Source organism: Dendrobates tinctorius, unplaced genomic scaffold, assembly GCF_039654945.1.
Source record: "Dendrobates tinctorius isolate UK_male_01 unplaced genomic scaffold, ASM3965494v1 ptg000054l, whole genome shotgun sequence".
NCBI classification, from domain to species: Eukaryota; Metazoa; Chordata; class Amphibia; order Anura; family Dendrobatidae; genus Dendrobates; species Dendrobates tinctorius.
In genome coordinates this window covers 17,930,615-17,948,038 of record NW_027361722.1, presented here as the reverse complement: position 1 = coordinate 17,948,038, position 17,424 = coordinate 17,930,615, and the positions used below count along the sequence as shown (strand labels likewise).

General features: G+C 57.6%; 1 protein-coding gene across 4 annotated transcripts in view; it reads right to left on the bottom strand.

The window, feature by feature from the left end:
• BCL9 (BCL9 transcription coactivator) overlaps nt 1-17,424 on the bottom strand; it is a 187,098-nt gene that overhangs the window by 21,805 nt on the left and 147,869 nt on the right. The window contains exons 1-3 of one of the 4 annotated variants that reach the window (XM_073577188.1): nt 17,020-17,044; nt 6,137-6,213; nt 4,914-5,207 (exon numbers count right to left, since the gene is read on the bottom strand). In XM_073577188.1, the coding sequence (XP_073433289.1) occupies nt 4,914-5,152 (239 nt within the window). In that variant the 5' untranslated portion in view covers nt 5,153-5,207; nt 6,137-6,213; nt 17,020-17,044. The other 3 variants (XM_073577186.1, XM_073577187.1, XM_073577189.1) reach the window with 3 other exon arrangements.

The window sequence follows — 17,424 nt, the reverse complement described above, 5'->3', positions numbered from 1 at the left end:
GGAAAGGGGGGAGAGAAGGTGAGGCGCAAGGTGGGAAAGGGGGGAGAGAAGGTGAGGCGCAAGGTGGGAAAGGGGGGAGAGAAGGTGAGGCGCAAGGTGGGAAAGGGGGGAGAGAAGGTGAGGCGCAAGGTGGGAAGGGGATGAGAGAAGGTGAGGCGCAAGGTGGGAAGGGGATGAGAGAAGGTGAGGCGCAAGGTGGGAAGGGGGGGGAGAGAAGGTGAGGCACAAGGTGGGGGTTGAAAATGAAAAGGCGCAAGTGGGGGGGGAAGGGGAGGTGTAATGTGGGGATGGGTAGAGAGAAGGAGGAGAGGCACAAGGTAGGTGTAGTATGTGCGCGCGCGCGCGCGTGTGTGAGAGAGAAGGGGAGGCGCAAGGCGGGAATGGGTGAGAGAAGGGGAGAGAAGGGGAGGCGCAAGGCGGGAATGGGTGAGAAGGGGAGAGAAGGGGAGGCGCAAGGCGGGAAGGGGGGAGAGAAGGGGAGGCGCAAGGCGGGAAGGGGGGAGAGAAGGGGAGGCGCAAGGCGGGAAGGGGGGAGAGAAGGGGAGGCGCAAGGTGGGAAGGGGGGAGAGAAGGGGAGGCGCAAGGTGGGAAGGGGGGAGAGAAGGGGAGGCGCAAGGTAGGTGTAGGTGTGTGTGTGTGTGTGTGTGTGTGTGTGTGTGTGTGTGTGTGTGTGTGTGTGTGAGAAGGGGAGGCGCAAGATGGGAATGGGTGAGAGAAGGGTAGGCGCAAGGTGGGAATGGGTGAGAGAAGGGGAGGCGCAAGGTGGGAATGGGTGAGAGAAAAGGAGGCGCAAGGTGGGAATGGGTGAGAGAAAAGGAGGCGCAAGGCGGGAATGGGTGAGAGAAGGGGAGGCGCAAGGCGGGAATGGGTGAGAGAAGGGGAGGCGCAAGGCGGGAATGGGTGAGAGAAGGGGAGGCGCAAGGCGGGAATGGGTGAGAGAAGGGGAGGCGCAAGGCGGGAATGGGTGAGAGAAGGGGAGGCGCAAGGCGGGAATGGGTGAGAGAAGGGGAGGCGCAAGGCGGGAATGGGGGGAGAGAAGGTGAGGCGCAAGGTGGGAAAGGGGGGAGAGAAGGTGAGGCGCAAGGTGGGAAAGGGGGGAGAGAAGGTGAGGCGCAAGGTGGGAAAGGGGGGAGAGAAGGTGAGGCGCAAGGTGGGAAGGGGATGAGAGAAGGTGAGGCGCAAGGTGGGAAGGGGATGAGAGAAGGTGAGGCGCAAGGTGGGAAGGGGGGGGAGAGAAGGTGAGGCACAAGGTGGGGGTTGAAAATGAAAAGGCGCAAGTGGGGGGGGAAGGGGAGGTGTAATGTGGGGATGGGTAGAGAGAAGGAGGAGAGGCACAAGGTAGGTGTAGTATGTGCGCGCGCGCGCGTGTGTGAGAGAGAAGGGGAGGCGCAAGGCGGGAATGGGTGAGAGAAGGGGAGAGAAGGGGAGGCGCAAGGCGGGAATGGGTGAGAAGGGGAGAGAAGGGGAGGCGCAAGGCGGGAAGGGGGGAGAGAAGGGGAGGCGCAAGGCGGGAAGGGGGGAGAGAAGGGGAGGCGCAAGGCGGGAAGGGGGGAGAGAAGGGGAGGCGCAAGGTGGGAAGGGGGGAGAGAAGGGGAGGCGCAAGGTGGGAAGGGGGGAGAGAAGGGGAGGCGCAAGGTAGGTGTAGGTGTGTGTGTGTGTGTGTGTGTGTGTGTGTGTGTGTGTGTGTGTGTGTGAGAAGGGGAGGCGCAAGATGGGAATGGGTGAGAGAAGGGTAGGCGCAAGGTGGGAATGGGTGAGAGAAGGGTAGGCGCAAGGTGGGAATGGGTGAGAGAAAAGGAGGCGCAAGGTGGGAATGGGTGAGAGAAAAGGAGGCGCAAGGCGGGAATGGGTGAGAGAAGGGGAGGCGCAAGGCGGGAATGGGTGAGAGAAGGCGAGGCGCAAGGCGGGAATGGGTGAGAGAAGGGGAGGCGCAAGGCGGGAATGGGTGAGAGAAGGGGAGGCGCAAGGCGGGAATGGGTGAGAGAAGGGGAGGCGCAAGGCGGGAATGGGTGAGAGAAGGGGAGGCGCAAGGCGGGAATGGGTGAGAGAAGGGGAGGCGCAAGGCGGGAATGGGTGAGAGAAGGGGAGGCGCAAGGCGGGAATGGGTGAGAGAAGGGGAGGCGCAAGGCGGGAATGGGTGAGAAGGGGAGGCGCAAGGCGGGAATGGGTGAGAAGGGGAGGCGCAAGGCGGGAATGGGTGAGAAGGGGAGGCGCAAGGCGGGAATGGGTGAGAAGGGGAGGCACAAGGCGGGAATGGGTGAGAAGGGGAGGCACAAGGCGGGAATGGGTGAGAAGGGGAGGCACAAGGCGGGAATGGGTGAAAAGGGGAGAGAAGGGGAGGCACAAGGCAGGGAGGTGTAATGTGGGGATGGGTAGAGAGAAGGAGGAGAGGCACAAGGTAGGTGTAGTATGTGTGTGCGCGCGTGTGAGAGAGAAGGTGAGGCGCAAGGCGGGAATGGGTGAGAGAAGGTGAGGCGCAAGGCGGGAATGGGTGAGAGAAGGTGAGGCGCAAGGCGGGAATGGGTGAGAGAAGGTGAGGCGCAAGGCGGGAATGGGTGAGAGAAGGTGAGGCGCAAGGCGGGAAGGGGGAGAGAAGGGGAGGCGCAAGGCGGGAAGGGGGGAGAGAAGGGGAGGCGCAAGGTAGGTGTAGGGGTGTGTGTGTGTGTGTGTGTGTGTGTGTGTGAGAAGGGGAGGCGCAAGATGGGAATGGGTGAGAGAAGGGTAGGCGCAAGGTGGGAATGGGTGAGAGAAGGGGAGGCGCAAGGTGGGAATGGGTGAGAGAAAAGGAGGCGCAAGGCGGGAATGGGTGAGAGAAAAGGAGGCGCAAGGCGGGAATGGGTGAGAGAAGGGGAGGCGCAAGGCGGGAATGGGTGAGAGAAGGGGAGGCGCAAGGCGGGAATGGGTGAGAGAAGGGGAGGCGCAAGGCGGGAATGGGTGAGAGAAGGGGAGGCGCAAGGCGGGAATGGGTGAGAGAAGGGGAGGCGCAAGGCGGGAATGGGTGAGAAGGGGAGGCGCAAGGCGGGAATGGGTGAGAAGGGGAGGCGCAAGGCGGGAAGGGGGAGAGAAGGGGAGTCGCAAGGCGGGAAGGGGGAGAGAAGGGGAGTCGCAAGGCGGGAAGGGGGAGAGAAGGGGAGTCGCAAGGCGGGAAGGGGGAGAGAAGGGGAGTCGCAAGGCGGGAAGGGGGAGAGAAGGGGAGTCGCAAGGCGGGAAGGGGGAGAGAAGGGGAGTCGCAAGGCGGGAAGGGGGAGAGAAGGGGAGTCGCAAGGCGGGAAGGGGGAGAGAAGGGGAGTCGCAAGGCGGGAAGGGGGAGAGAAGGGGAGTCGCAAGGCGGGAAGGGGGAGAGAAGGGGAGTCGCAAGGCGGGAAGGGGGAGAGAAGGGGAGTCGCAAGGCGGGAAGGGGGAGAGAAGGGGAGTCGCAAGGCGGGAAGGGGGAGAGAAGGGGAGTCGCAAGGCGGGAAGGGGGAGAGAAGGGGAGTCGCAAGGCGGGAAGGGGGAGAGAAGGGGAGTCGCAAGGCGGGAAGGGGGAGAGAAGGGGAGTCGCAAGGCGGGAAGGGGGAGAGAAGGGGAGTCGCAAGGCGGGAAGGGGGAGAGAAGGGGAGTCGCAAGGCGGGAAGGGGGAGAGAAGGGGAGTCGCAAGGCGGGAAGGGGGAGAGAAGGGGAGTCGCAAGGCGGGAAGGGGGAGAGAAGGGGAGTCGCAAGGCGGGAAGGGGGAGAGAAGGGGAGTCGCAAGGCGGGAAGGGGGAGAGAAGGGGAGTCGCAAGGCGGGAAGGGGGAGAGAAGGGGAGTCGCAAGGCGGGAAGGGGGAGAGAAGGGGAGTCGCAAGGCGGGAAGGGGGAGAGAAGGGGAGTCGCAAGGCGGGAAGGGGGAGAGAAGGGGAGTCGCAAGGCGGGAAGGGGGAGAGAAGGGGAGTCGCAAGGCGGGAAGGGGGAGAGAAGGGGAGTCGCAAGGCGGGAAGGGGGAGAGAAGGGGAGTCGCAAGGTGGGAAGGGGGAGAGAAGGGGAGGCGCAAGGTGGGAAGGGGGAGAGAAGGGGAGGCGCAAGGTGGGAAGGGGGGAGAGAAGGGGAGGCGCAAGGTGGGAATGGGTGAGAGAAGGGGAGGCGCAAGGTGGGAATGGGTGAGAGAAGGGGAGGCGCAAGGTGCGAATGGGTGAGAGAAGGGGAGGCGCAAGGTGGGAAGGGGGGAGAGAAGGTAAGGCACAAGGTAGGTGTGTGTGTGTGTGTGTGTGTGTGTGTGTGTGTGTGTGTGTGTGTGTGTGTGTGTGAGAAGGGGAGGCGCAAGGTGGGAATGGGTGAGAGAAGGGGAGGCGCAAGGTGGGAATGGGTGAGAGAAGGGGAGGCGCAAGGTGGGAATGGGTGAGAGAAGGGGAGGCGCAAGGTGGGAATGGGTGAGAGAAGGGGAGGCGCAAGGCGGGAATGGGTGAGAGAAGGGGAGGCGCAAGGCGGGAATGGGTGAGAGAAGGGGAGGCGCAAGGCGGGAATGGGTGAGAGAAGGGGAGGCGCAAGGCGGGAATGGGTGAGAGAAGGGGAGGCGCAAGGCGGGAATGGGTGAGAGAAGGGGAGGCGCAAGGCGGGAATGGGTGAGAGAAGGGGAGGCGCAAGGCGGGAATGGGTGAGAGAAGGGGAGGCGCAAGGCGGGAATGGGTGAGAGAAGGGGAGGCGCAAGGCGGGAATGGGTGAGAGAAGGGGAGGCGCAAGGCGGGAAGGGGAGAGAAAGGGAGGCACAAGGCGGGGAGGGGGAAAAATGGGAGGTGCAAGGCGGGGTCTGAAGGGGAGGCGCAAGATGGGGAGGAGGAGAAAGAAGGTGGTGAGGCAAGGCGGGGAGGGGGAGAGGGAAGAAGTGGAGGCGCAGGGAGGGGGAGAGGGAAGAAGTGGAGGCGCAAGGTGGGGGAAGTATGGGAGGCGCAGGGCTCCTACCTCTGTGTGTTTCCTGACGGGGAGTTTCGCACTTTGGGGTTACTGGAATGCATTGACAGAGATCCCGAGCTCACAGTCACGGATGCGGTGGGGCTCGCCAGGTTCTTTGGAGGGCTGGGGGGCTTCAGGTGAGCTTTCTGTGAGGCGCTTTTGTCAGCGTTGTCCTTTTGCTCGTCCTTTTCCTTTTTGTTTCGCTCTCTCTTGTTGAAGTGGGTTCTCCCCTCCTGCAATTCCAGCATTCTTCGGACATGTGGCTGTCGCTGCGGAGGGAACGCCGTGCATTGCCAGGGCACACTGCAAGACAAGAGTGGGCACATTACGGTCACGTCACGGGGGCCGTGGTGCACCGGCTCGCTGACCACTTAGCGTCTAATGAGAACCTTATCCAATGTCGCATGTCCGGAGATTTGGGAAGTCGGAGTTAATTTATAACATTGGTAGCCGAGCAAATGAACGCCGCTCATCCAAAAGGTACGAAATTCCCCGTCTGGCGGCAGAACCGGCTGGTAAACACACGGTAATCATGTCCTTCCCCAATGTCACCAGATTACAGAAGCCACACGGAGCTACAGACACCGGAATAAAAACATCCACAGATCGCCGAAATGGGGGAGGTCTGTCCCTCATCCTGGCAATGGCTGGGGTCTCAGCAGCTGGACTAGCAGCATTCTGGAGCATCTTTCCTTATAATGGTAGTGTCATTCCTCTGTTACTCCTCCTGGAAACTGTCGAGTGGATGTGTCCCTTACTGGTAACACCCACTTGTCCATTTATTCATATATTTCTAGGAGGAAAAACAGAGGGATGGCACAGTAAAGAGGATCCAGGGAAGAATGCCCCAAAGATGGCCCTTTTTAGGGCAGGTTTAGCATAAAGGTGGTCCAGTTTGCTGATGACATCGCTGCGGTGGCTGGCCAATAGTCAACGTGATCGCAATTTGAACACACACAGGATAAGCTGTGACTGTAGTTCCATAACACCAAGCAATGGTGGACAGACATGTGCAGAGCGGGCGGTTGCTGGATGTGTTACCGGCCGGCGCTCTGCCTGGTTAGCGGCTCCGATTCCAAACAATGACACTTTCTCTTGTCCGTGAGGCCGGAGCTGCGGGCAGGGAAGGTTCGGCGCGGCGGCTCCACACGGGAGAAGACGTCCGCTCGCTAGGGGCTCTGTAGCTCTCAGGTTTGTATAATTAATCTTGGCTTCTCCTCTGCATTACTCACCAGGGCCCCTGGGGTCATGAGACGGCGCTACTCATCCTGGTCGTCAGCGAGGACCCGCACAACGAAAGCACAATCACCTGCAGCGAACAGAGAAGTGGGTGAGCGGGAGGAAGGATGGACATTAACTCCTCAAGAGCAGGAAGCAAGAAAGAAACCCTACAGTCACCCCCGCCAAGGGAAAGCTGGGTGACCCCCAGCCAACACCAGACACCCATCATAGCAGACCCCAGATAGCAAGTCATCCAGTCGTGCACCTGCCATCCTAAAAACAGACCGCACTAATACAAGCCCTTCTCCAGCGCCATGGTCACCAGGCTTTCCAAGACTCCTGAATGAATGCTTTGCCAGAGGACCCTATATTATTCGCATTGTTGCGCACACAATTATAACAAGAGCGACTGACAACCAACATGCCCCCCGTCCTGCACCAGTCACTCAGCTCTCTAGGATGCCTGAACCAATACGGCTTCTTACACTGGCCCCCCCGTACACCGGCAACCAATACCGCCCCCAATACACCGGCAACCAATACCGCCCCCCCAATACACCAGCAACCAATACCGCCCCCCCCCCCACAATACACCGGCAACCAATATCGCCCCCCCCCCACAATACACCGGCAAGCAATACAGCCTCTCACCCCCCCATACAGCAACCAATACAACATGCCCCCCATAAACCGGCAACCAATATAGGCCCCCCCCATACATTGGCAACCAATACCGCCCCCCCCCAATACACCAGCAACCAATACAGCCTCCCCCCCACAATACACCGGCAACCAATATCGCCCCCCCACAATACACCAGCAATCAATACAGCCCCCACCCCATAAACCGGCAACCAATTCAGTCCCCCCCCCCACCCCCAAAGTACACCAGCAACCAATACAGCCTAACCCCCCCCCCCATACAATGGCAACCAATACAGCCTCCTCCCGTACACCGACGACCAATACAGCCGTCGCCACCATACACCGACGACCAATACAGCCTTCCCCTCCATACACCGACGACCAATACAGCCTTCCCCTCCATACACCGACGACCAATACAGCCTTCCCCTCCATACACCGACGACCAATACAGCCTTCCCCTCCATACACCGACGACCAATACAGCCTTCCCCTCCATACACCGACGACCAATACAGCCTTCCCCTCCATACACCGACGACCAATACAGCCTTCCCCTCCATACACCGACGACCAATACAGCCTTCCCCTCCATACACCGACGACCAAGACAGCTTCCCCCCCGTACACCGACGACCAATACAGCCTTCCCCTCCATACACCGACGACCAAGACAGCTCCCCCCCCGTACACCGACGACCAAGACAGCTTCCCCCCGTACACCGACGACCAATACAGCCTTCCCCTCCATACACCGACGACCAAGACAGCTTCCCCCCGTACACCGACGACCAAGACAGCCTTCCCCTCCATACACCGACGACCAAGACAGCTTCCCCCCCCGTACACCGACGACCAAGACAGCCTTCCCCTCCATACACCGACGACCAAGACAGCTCCCCCCCGTACACCGACGACCAATACAGCCGTCGCCACCATACACCGACGACCAAGACAGCTTCCCCCCGTACACCAACGACCAATACAGCCTTCCCCTCCATACACCGACGACCAAGACAGCTTCCCCCCGTACACCGACGACCAAGACAGCCTTCCCCTCCATACACTGACGACCAAGACAGCTTCCCCCCGTACACCGACGACCAATACAGCCTTCCCCTCCATACACCGACGACCAATACAGCCTTCCCCTCCATACACCGACGACCAAGACAGCTCCCCCCCGTACACCGACGACCAATACAGCCGTCGCCACCATACACCGACGACCAAGACAGCTTCCCCCGTACACCGACGACCAAGACAGCCTTCCCCTCCATACACCGACGACCAAGACAGCTCCCCCCCGTACACCGACGACCAATACAGCCTTCCCCTCCATACACCGACGACCAAGACAGCTCCCCCCCGTACACCGACGACCAATACAGCCGTCGCCACCATACACCGACGACCAAGACAGCTTCCCCCCCGTACACCGACGACCAATACAGCCTTCCCCTCCATACACCGACGACCAAGACAGCTTCCCCCCGTACACCGACGACCAAGACAGCCTTCCCCTCCATACACCGACGACCAAGACAGCTTCCCCCCCCGTACACCGACGACCAATACAGCCTTCCCCTCCATACACCGACGACCAAGACAGCTTCCCCCCCCCCGTACACCGACGACCAATACAGCCTTCCCCTCCATACACCGACGGCCCCGTACACTGACGACCAAGACAGCCTTCCCCCGTACACCGACGACAAAGACAGCCTTCCCCTCCTTTCACTGACGACCAATATAGCCTCCCCCCCCCCCCCATACACCAGCAGCCAATACAGCCCCTGTTACAGCTCCCCCTAGTGGTTCTCTCTCAACTTTCCAAAGTAGGTGAATTTAGTATCAGGAAGGGCTTCAGGCGACGTGTTGTCAGGAGTCTGGGGGAGCGGCTGACAACCCCACAATAACTGACAACCATTACAGCCCTCGATATACCAACTCATCAGCCCAGTACATGGCCACACTGGGAACACAACTCTCCAGTCACTGGGCCCTTCCAGAGTCTCGGAGAGCTGGGTAACACCACAAAAGATGTCGGCTGTCACTCCACTTTCTCAGGAACGATTATAAAACTACATGCATCTGAGCGTGGTGATCGGCAGCACGAGAGAAGTCTATGGAAGCCGACACCTGGAGATATATAATTAATCATGGAAGACTTGTTAATGAATATGCCGCGTGTGGACACGTCGGCTACACGGGTCTACAGTGACACAAACGTAACGTGCCTCCTACACCGAACAGACAACTCCTTGTAGAACAGAGCAGGACCCCCTGATGGCACACGGTGCGCCCCCCGAACCTCACCAACACAATAAAGGGCAACTCCGCCAAAAACCAGAAACTTCTGTGCCGTCTCCCGCTGGCTGCTGCACGCGACCCCTCCAAGTCACAATCACAAGGACCGAGGAAGCGAAGATGTCAAATGTTTACGGGGGTCCGCACACTGTTGTAGCTATCTTGCTGACAACCTGTGACGTGGGAGTCATCAGTGAGATCATCGGGGGATTATCAGGTTCACATTGCCATTCCTTATCACTAATACTAAGAATGAAGGGGCTGCAGGTTTAGTGAGGAGACTCAGTCTCCGACTGCGGCCCCTTTATCTTCAGGATCAGAGGGATTCTCAGCGGTAGGACCCCCCCCCCCCCAAACCTCAATTATCCACTATGCCTACAGACCCTGGGGATAAAGAGGGCCACAGTGTTCGTTTTAACAGCACAGCAAATAACTGGGGGTCCTAACACAGATGCCCACGGATCCTAAGGGCTAGGCCCCTCCAGTTATATACTGTGCAGAGAAAAAGCTACAACTGTGCCCATTTATCCTTAGGATCAGTGGGAATCCCATAGGTAGGACCCCCCCCCCCAGCCAGGGGAAAATAAAAATAGTACCTCGGCCCCATTAGCCTCAGGAACATTGGATGTCCCAGAAGTGGGACCCCCCCCAGTGCAGACGCTCAAAAATAATATATTTAGCACAGGGTTACGTGATCCGCGGGAAGCGACAGCCAGGCGGCGTAATATTTCTTTACATGGTCAGATGTGTAGCAGTTTGTGACCGTCCTGTGTGCAGGATGGCCCATGTACCCCATCGGCCGGGTGACCGTTTCCCCTCTACGCTCTGGTCACTGCAGAGGCTTGTCCCTCACCACCAGCTGTACGGCAGGAGAACCAGAAGTGACAGCAACACAAAGAACGGCAGCTCCTCCGTGTGACTTTCTGAAGTTACTGTGACATTTTTCCCCCATCTCTTCCTGCAGTCGGTGAATTCAAAAAAATAAATAAATCTGAAGTTAAAAACAATCCCAGCCACAAGAGTAAAAAAAAAACAAAAAACTTTTCAGCTTCATCGGTATCAGGGGAAGTGGAATCGACAAGAGGCCTCGGCGGTCAGAAACTCACCGGTCGGGACGTTACCCCTTATCCTATATACCTACTTATACCCCTGTAAGGCTGGCCCGTCACCCAGCTTTGCCAGAAGCAGCTGAACCCATTTGGGCAGATGAGCCGGTCCCTTCTACAGTGATTTGGGGCCCTTATTATATAACAGCGGTGTATACCGCATCGAGAAACCAGGCGAAACATCAGGAGTCTGTCAGCAACTAGTCACTACACCTACATGTCATGTAATTACACGCCCTCCTCGCCCTGCACGGCCCGTGTAATCAGGAAAAATAATTATATATATATAATTATATATCTATTTATATTTGAGTAAAATGTAAATTGCTCTTTTATTCTATAAACTTCTGACGTCTCCGAATTTCCAACCAATAAATTTTGTATTTTTTTTCTGACAAGAAAAAGGGTCAAAATTTAAAAAAACTGCAGTGCTTTCAGACATTAAATAATGCAAAGAAAACAAGTTCATAATCATTTAGAAACAACAATACTAATGTTTTTAACTCAGGAAGAGTTCAGAAATCAATATTTTGTGGAACACCCATGATTGTTAACCCCAGCTTTCCTGCGTCTTGGCTGCTTTCCTCCAGTCTCTCACACGGCTTTTGGGTGACCTTATGCCTCTCCTGGTACACACATGTAAGCAGTTCTTTGTTTGGTGGCTTGTGACTCTCCATCTTCCTCTTGATTACATTCCAGAGGTTCTCAATTGGGTTCAGGTCTGGAGATTGGGCTGGCCATGACAGGGATTTGATGTGGTGGTCCTTCATCCACACATTGATGGACCTAGCTGTGTGGCATGGCGCATTGTCCACAGAGTTGGGGAACATTGTCTGAGCAGAAGGAATCAGCTGTTTTTCCAGGATAACCTTGTATGTGGCTTGATTCATACGTCCTTCACAAAGAATAACCTGCCCAATTCCAGCCTTGCTGAAGCATCCCCAGATCATCACCGATCCTCCACCAAATTTCACAGCGGGTGCAAGACACTGTGGCTTGTACGCCTCTCCAGGTCTCCGTCTAACCATTAGATGACCAGGTGTTGGGCAGAGCTGAAAATTAGACTCATCAGAAAAGATTACCTTACTCAAGTCCTCTATGGTTCAATCCTTATGGTCTTTGGCAAACTTCAGCCTGGCTCTCCTTTGCTTCTCATTGATGAAAGGCTTTTTTCTAGCTTTACATGACATGAGCCCTGCCTCTAGGAGCCTGTTACGAGCTGTTCTTGCGGTGCACTTCACCCCAGCTGCCATTTGCTGTACCTTTTGTAGGTAACTTGATGTCATCCTGCGGTTGATGAGTGACATTCGAGTAAGATGACTGTCATCCCAGTCAGTGGAGAGTAGTTTTTGCCCTCCGTCGCTCTGTAGCTTTGTTGTCCCCAATGTCTGCTACTTGACCTTGTTGTAATGGATTGCCATCTTAGAAATAAGGATTGAGGCAACATGACGCTCACTGTATCCCTCTGCTAGTAAAGCCAGAATTGAGCACTTTTCCTCACTCAAGACTTTTCAACTTCCAAATCAGAAGCACATTAAGTAGAATGAGGTGTACTCTGGTTGGAATTCAACTGACACTGGAATGGAATGGCTGTCAGACATGGAGAGAAGCGGCTTTTTATAAAACTGTGCAGTGGGCTCTTAGTTTTTGCCAGAGCTGTATATTATATATACATACACACATATATATCCACCCACCATACATATACAATGTATATACACCAAACGTGGCTATGCTCCCCTCCACCGGAAAAACTGGGATCTGGACCACATACCGGAATCCACCATGTTCACCGAACGCCTTCCCTGTGTACCATCGTACTAGGAGATGCAGTTTACCCACGGCTTTCTTAGGTCATGTTCACACGTTCAGTATTTTACATCAGTATTTGTAGTCAGAACCAGGAGTGGGTGAAAATTACAGAAGTGGTGACGGATTTCTTAAGGGGTTTCCCCATGTCAAAATTATGCCATATCCTAGCAATATACCATCACATTGACTGATGGGGGTGCGACCCCTTGGGACCGCCTCTGCAGAGCGCCGCCCCAGCCAACCCCCAATGCACCGCTGCTACATTCAAGCAAATAAGACTGTACCTCGGGCACCGCTCTGCAAGGAGGAAAAGCAAAGCAAATCTGCACCGTGGTCCCTTTATTCTCAGGGCCCCAGAGGTCAGACCCACCAGACGTGATTTGGGAATACACCTATGAGACACTGTTTTGGCACATGCCCCGATGGCCAATCGAAGACGACGCACAGTGACTGGGATCAAGTTCTCTGATTGCCGTCAGTGACTGGGGACATTCTTGCTTCACCCAGAGGCTGCTGGAACTGATCACTTGATTCACATCAGCGTTATCTGTAAGGAGTGGGGCGTCTGCCTTTGGGAAATCTAATAATCATGAGTACAGGGGAATTTGCTCTTTTATATGGAATCAATCAGCAGATTTTACTATGGAATCTGAGAGCAGCACCATTTTTGGGCAGAGACCCCAATTCCAGCAATTTGTCTCTTACTGGGCTGCTTACTGCAGTGTTGATAGATTGTGTGTATAGAGCAGTGCATGCTGAGCTGTGTATAAGCCCGCCCACACCACCGATTGACAGCTGGCACAGGAAGCTACCAATCAATGGTGAGGGTGGGGTTACAAAGATTAGCCTGACATGCCAGCACATGACACCTAGTCCTGCAAAGATAATCTCCTGCTGATAAAACACTTAAAACTACAGCACACAGCCTAATGAGTGACACATCGCTGGAATCAGGCTCTCTGCCCTTATCTCAGATTACACAGTTAAAAACCAGCTGACCAATTCCCTGCAACCATTTAAACACGTGGTGATCACACATGCTCCCTCAACACTTCATGCGCACAGGGGGTCTTGGGACCCCTATACCTGTGACTGGTGGGATTCCCAGCAATCATACATTTATCATCTCAGCCTTATAGCTGAGGTTTCTTTACAACTGTCTCCAGATGAGACACGTGCATAGCCCGAACCCCTGACTGTCTAATGAAGCCGTCACGTGGCGTTTGGGAGGCATATACACACACCAAAAAAAAAAAAAAAAAAAGAGAACCTTGCTACATGACTTAGGATAAGAAGCCAACCCAACCACTCCATCTGCAGATATACTTCAGGAGAGAAACGTTACCCCTTAGAGCCCCTGTCAGAGGCATCTCACCCAGCCAAGTAACACCTCCTGCTTTAAACTGATGAGAGGCTGACATCCAGAAACACGTGTCTGCAAAGGAGCATCAGGTTTGGTTTCTTATCCTATGTCATACCGTAAGGCTCGTGAAAGGGTCGTCATCTCTGAAGAGTATATTTACACACGTAAACACACAGAACGGGTACACTGAGACAAACCCTCAGCTGTGCTATGTATTAGATCAGCACTGAAGTCCATAATAATAATATCCCCATACACTGACTGCAAGTCGAGATAAACATAGAACGGACACGCAGAACTTCACAATAAAACAAACTCCAAATACTGCATCTCCATTTAAGAGGTCCTCTGAAGAAAATCACCAGAAATCGGATTAATAAAGTAAAAGCCACAGTCATACAGGTCTCGTCAGGTAGGAGCGCCCAAAAAGATCTGTAATTATCAGACACCAAGGCAGAGGCGACAGTCACACAAGAAAAACCGAAATATAACAAGAATAAACCTCAGAAATCCTTTATAACGGCCTGTGTATGGGCTTCTGGCCGTGCAGACCCCAAAACTTCACAGTAGGGGCATGCGGACTCCTGGACTGTACAGCACTGCAACAAACCCTCAGCTGTGAGAAAGACGAGGTCTGGATGAAAACAACCAACTTCCAGTAAATCTCAGACGCCAGGAGTCACAATGTAACCAAAAGACCCCGATCCAAAGCCAGCTGCCCCCCTCTCCCATTAATAAGGATACCTATTCTATGCTGTGCACCGGTCTATACCCCAATAATGCCAGCTGCGATTGCCAGCGGCCTTGTGGGGCGCTGCACTCCCCTGATCTGTAGCCGTCCAGTACCGGCCCATAGAACACACTACAGCTTGTACAGTATTTATCGCACTGATATTTCCCTGCCCCGGACCTTGCCTCTGTCATCATCCCCACAGCCTCAGACGCATCCTTACCCCCCCCCCCCCCCAGGCTCCCACTTCCTCAGACCTGACTGCCATGGCTCCTGCCGCCTCAGCTACATCCCCCCACATCCTCGGACCCATCCTCACCCCGAATGGCTCCCACTGCCCCAGCCCTGTCATCACCCCCACAATTTTTGTCCCCACTTCCTCAGACCCATCCTTACCTCCAAAGCCCTGGACCAGCTTTTGCCCCCACTTCCTCAAGCTTGTCCTTACCGCCACGACTCCCGCTGCCCCGAACCCATCCTCACCTCCCCCCCAGCCTGAAACCAATCCTTACCTCTTACGACTCACTTTCTCACCCCCACCCCGGCTCTCCCTCAACCTCTCCCTCCGTTGCCCACCGTCCCGGCTCGCCCCCTCTCCCTCCGATGCCCACCGTCCCGGCTCGCCCTCTCCTTTCTACCCCTGTCCCGGCTCGCCCTCTCCTTGTTACCCCCATCCCAGTTCTCTCTCTCTCCCCGCCGTCCCCCATCCGGTTTTCTCTCCCCCCCGTTAGCCCCCCATCCCGGTTCTCTCTCTCTCCCCGCTGCTGCTCCCGGTTCTCTCTCTCCCCCCACTGTCCCCCGTCCCTCTCACCCCGTCCCGGTTCTCCCCGCTGTCCCCCGTTCCTCTCCCCGTCCCGGTTCTCTCTCTCTCTCCCCCCGCTGTCCCGGTTCTCTCTCTCTCTCTCTCTCCCCCCGCTGTCCCGGTTCTCTCTCTCTCTCCCCGCTGCTGCTCCCGTCCCGGTTCTCTCTCTCCCCCCACTGTCCCCCGTCCCTCTCACCCCGTCCCGGTTCTCCCCGCTGTCCCCCGTTCCTCTCCCCGTCCCGGTTCTCTCTCTCTCTCCCCCCGCTGTCCCGGTTCTCTCTCTCTCTCTCCCCCCGCTGTCCCGGTTCTCTCTCTCTCTCTCTCTCCCCCCGCTGTCCCGGTTCTCTCTCTCTCTCTCTCTCCCCCCGCTGTCCCGGTTCTCTCTCTCTCTCTCTCTCTCCCCCCGCTGTCCCGGTTCTCTCTCTCTCTCTCCCTCCCCCCGCTGTCCCGGTTCTCTCTCTCTCTCTCTCTCTCCCCCCGCTGTCCCGGTTCTCTCTCTCTCTCTCTCTCTCCCCCCGCTGTCCCGGTTCTCTCTCTCTCTCTCCCTCCCCCCGCTGTCCCGGTTCTCTCTCTCTCTCTCTCTCTCCCCCCGCTGTCCCGGTTCTCTCTCTCTCTCTCCCTCCCCCCGCTGTCCCGGTTCTCTCTCTCTCTCTCCCCCCGCTGTCCCGGTTCTCTCTCTCTCTCTCCCCCCGCTGTCCCGGTTCTCTCTCTCTCTCTCCCCCCGCTGTCCCGGTTCTCTCTCTCTCTCTCCCCCCGCTGTCCCGGTTCTCTCTCTCTCTCTCCCCCCGCTGTCCCGGTTCTCTCTCTCTCTCTCCCCCCGCTGTCCCGGTTCTCTCTCTCTCTCTCCCCCCCCGCTGTCCCGGTTCTCTCTCTCCCCCCGCTGTCCCGGTTCTCTCTCTCTCTCTCTCTCTCCCCCCCCGCTGTCCCGGTTCTCTCTCTCCCCCCGCTGTCCCGGTTCTCTCTCTCTCTCCCCGCTGTCCCGGTTCTCTCTCTCTCTCTCCCCCCGCTGTCCCGGTTCTCTCTCTCCCCCCGCTGTCCCGGTTCTCTCTCTCTCTCTCCCCCCCCCGCTGTCCCGGTTCTCTCTCTCTCTCTCCCCCCGCTGTCCCGGTTCTCTCTCTCTCTCTCCCCCCGCTGTCCCGGTTCTCTCTCTCTCTCCCCGCTGTCCCGGTTCTCTCTCTCTCTCCCCGCTGTCCCGGTTCTCTCTCTCTCTCCCCGCTGTCCCGGTTCTCTCTCTCTCTCCCCGCTGTCCCGGTTCTCTCTCTCTCTCTCTCTCCCCGCTGTCCCGGTTCTCTCTCTCTCTCTCTCTCTCCCCGCTGTCCCGGTTCTCTCTCTCTCTCTCTCTCCCCGCTGTCCCGGTTCTCTCTCTCTCTCTCTCCCCGCTGTCCCGGTTCTCTCTCCCCCCCCGCTGTCCCGGTTCTCTCTCCCCCCGCCGTCCCGGTTCTCTCTCTCCCCCCGCCGTCCCGGTTCTCTCTCCCCCCGCCGTCCCGGTCCTCTCTCTCTCCCCGCTGTCCCCCGTCCCGGTCCTCTCTCTCTCCCCGCTGTCCCGGTTCTCTCTCTCCCCGCTGTCCCCCGGTCCCGGTTCTCTCTCCCCCCGCCGTCCCGGTTCTCTCTCTCCCCGCTGTCCCCCGGTCCCGGTTCTCTCTCTCCCCGCTGTCCCCCGGTCCTCTCTCTCCCCGCTGCTCCCCGCTGTCCCGGTTCTCTCTCTCCCCGCTGCTCCCGTCGCTCAGGCCCGGCGCTCTTTCCCCCTCAGCCGCCTCCACACGCCGGCCCTGTCCCCGGAGGAGGCCCGCACTTGTCACCCTCCAGGCCGCACAGGCCTGCGCTCTGGCCGGGGCCTCCTCCCCGCAGCGTGTCCCCGATCCCTGGACTCCGGGCCTGCTAGCGTGGAGCCAGGCAGCGACACTCACCGGTAGCAGCAGGGACGAGGCGAAGCTCCCGCCGCGGGGGGAGGGGGACTGGCTGGAGGAGGAGGGGGATAGAACGTGACGCGATCTCCGGGGCCCGCTCGCTCCCCTCACAGCCGGCAGTGCGGGCCGCTCGGCGGCAGCTTTAATCTCCCGCAGCCGCACACAAGCTCCATTGTCTTTTTTTTCTCTCTCTCCCCCTCCTTCAGCACCTTCTCCTACCTCCTCCCCCTTTCCGGCTCCTGCAAGTGGTGCCTTCCTCCTCCCCTCGCCGTGCCGCCGATGTGACCACGCCCCCTCCGCTCTCGCGGACACGCCCCCGACATTCCCGACACTTTACCGCCGCTTCGTGTAACTCTCCGGACACGCCCACCGCTGAGAGCGCGGCCACGCCTCCTCAATTCCACTCTAAAGGGCTTTGGTGAGAAATCGGACACGCCCACATGTGATAAACCACGCCCACCCTGTCTGACTGCTCTTCCTTTCTCTCACTCTCACCAGAGGAACGTTCCACTCCTGACTGCCTCCCCGCCCTCCCCCTGTGTGGAGTGGTTCCGCCCCCCTCCTTAGCCCTGCTCCCTCCCCGCCCACCTCCATTACATCCCCCCTCACCCTCCTCCACCCGCC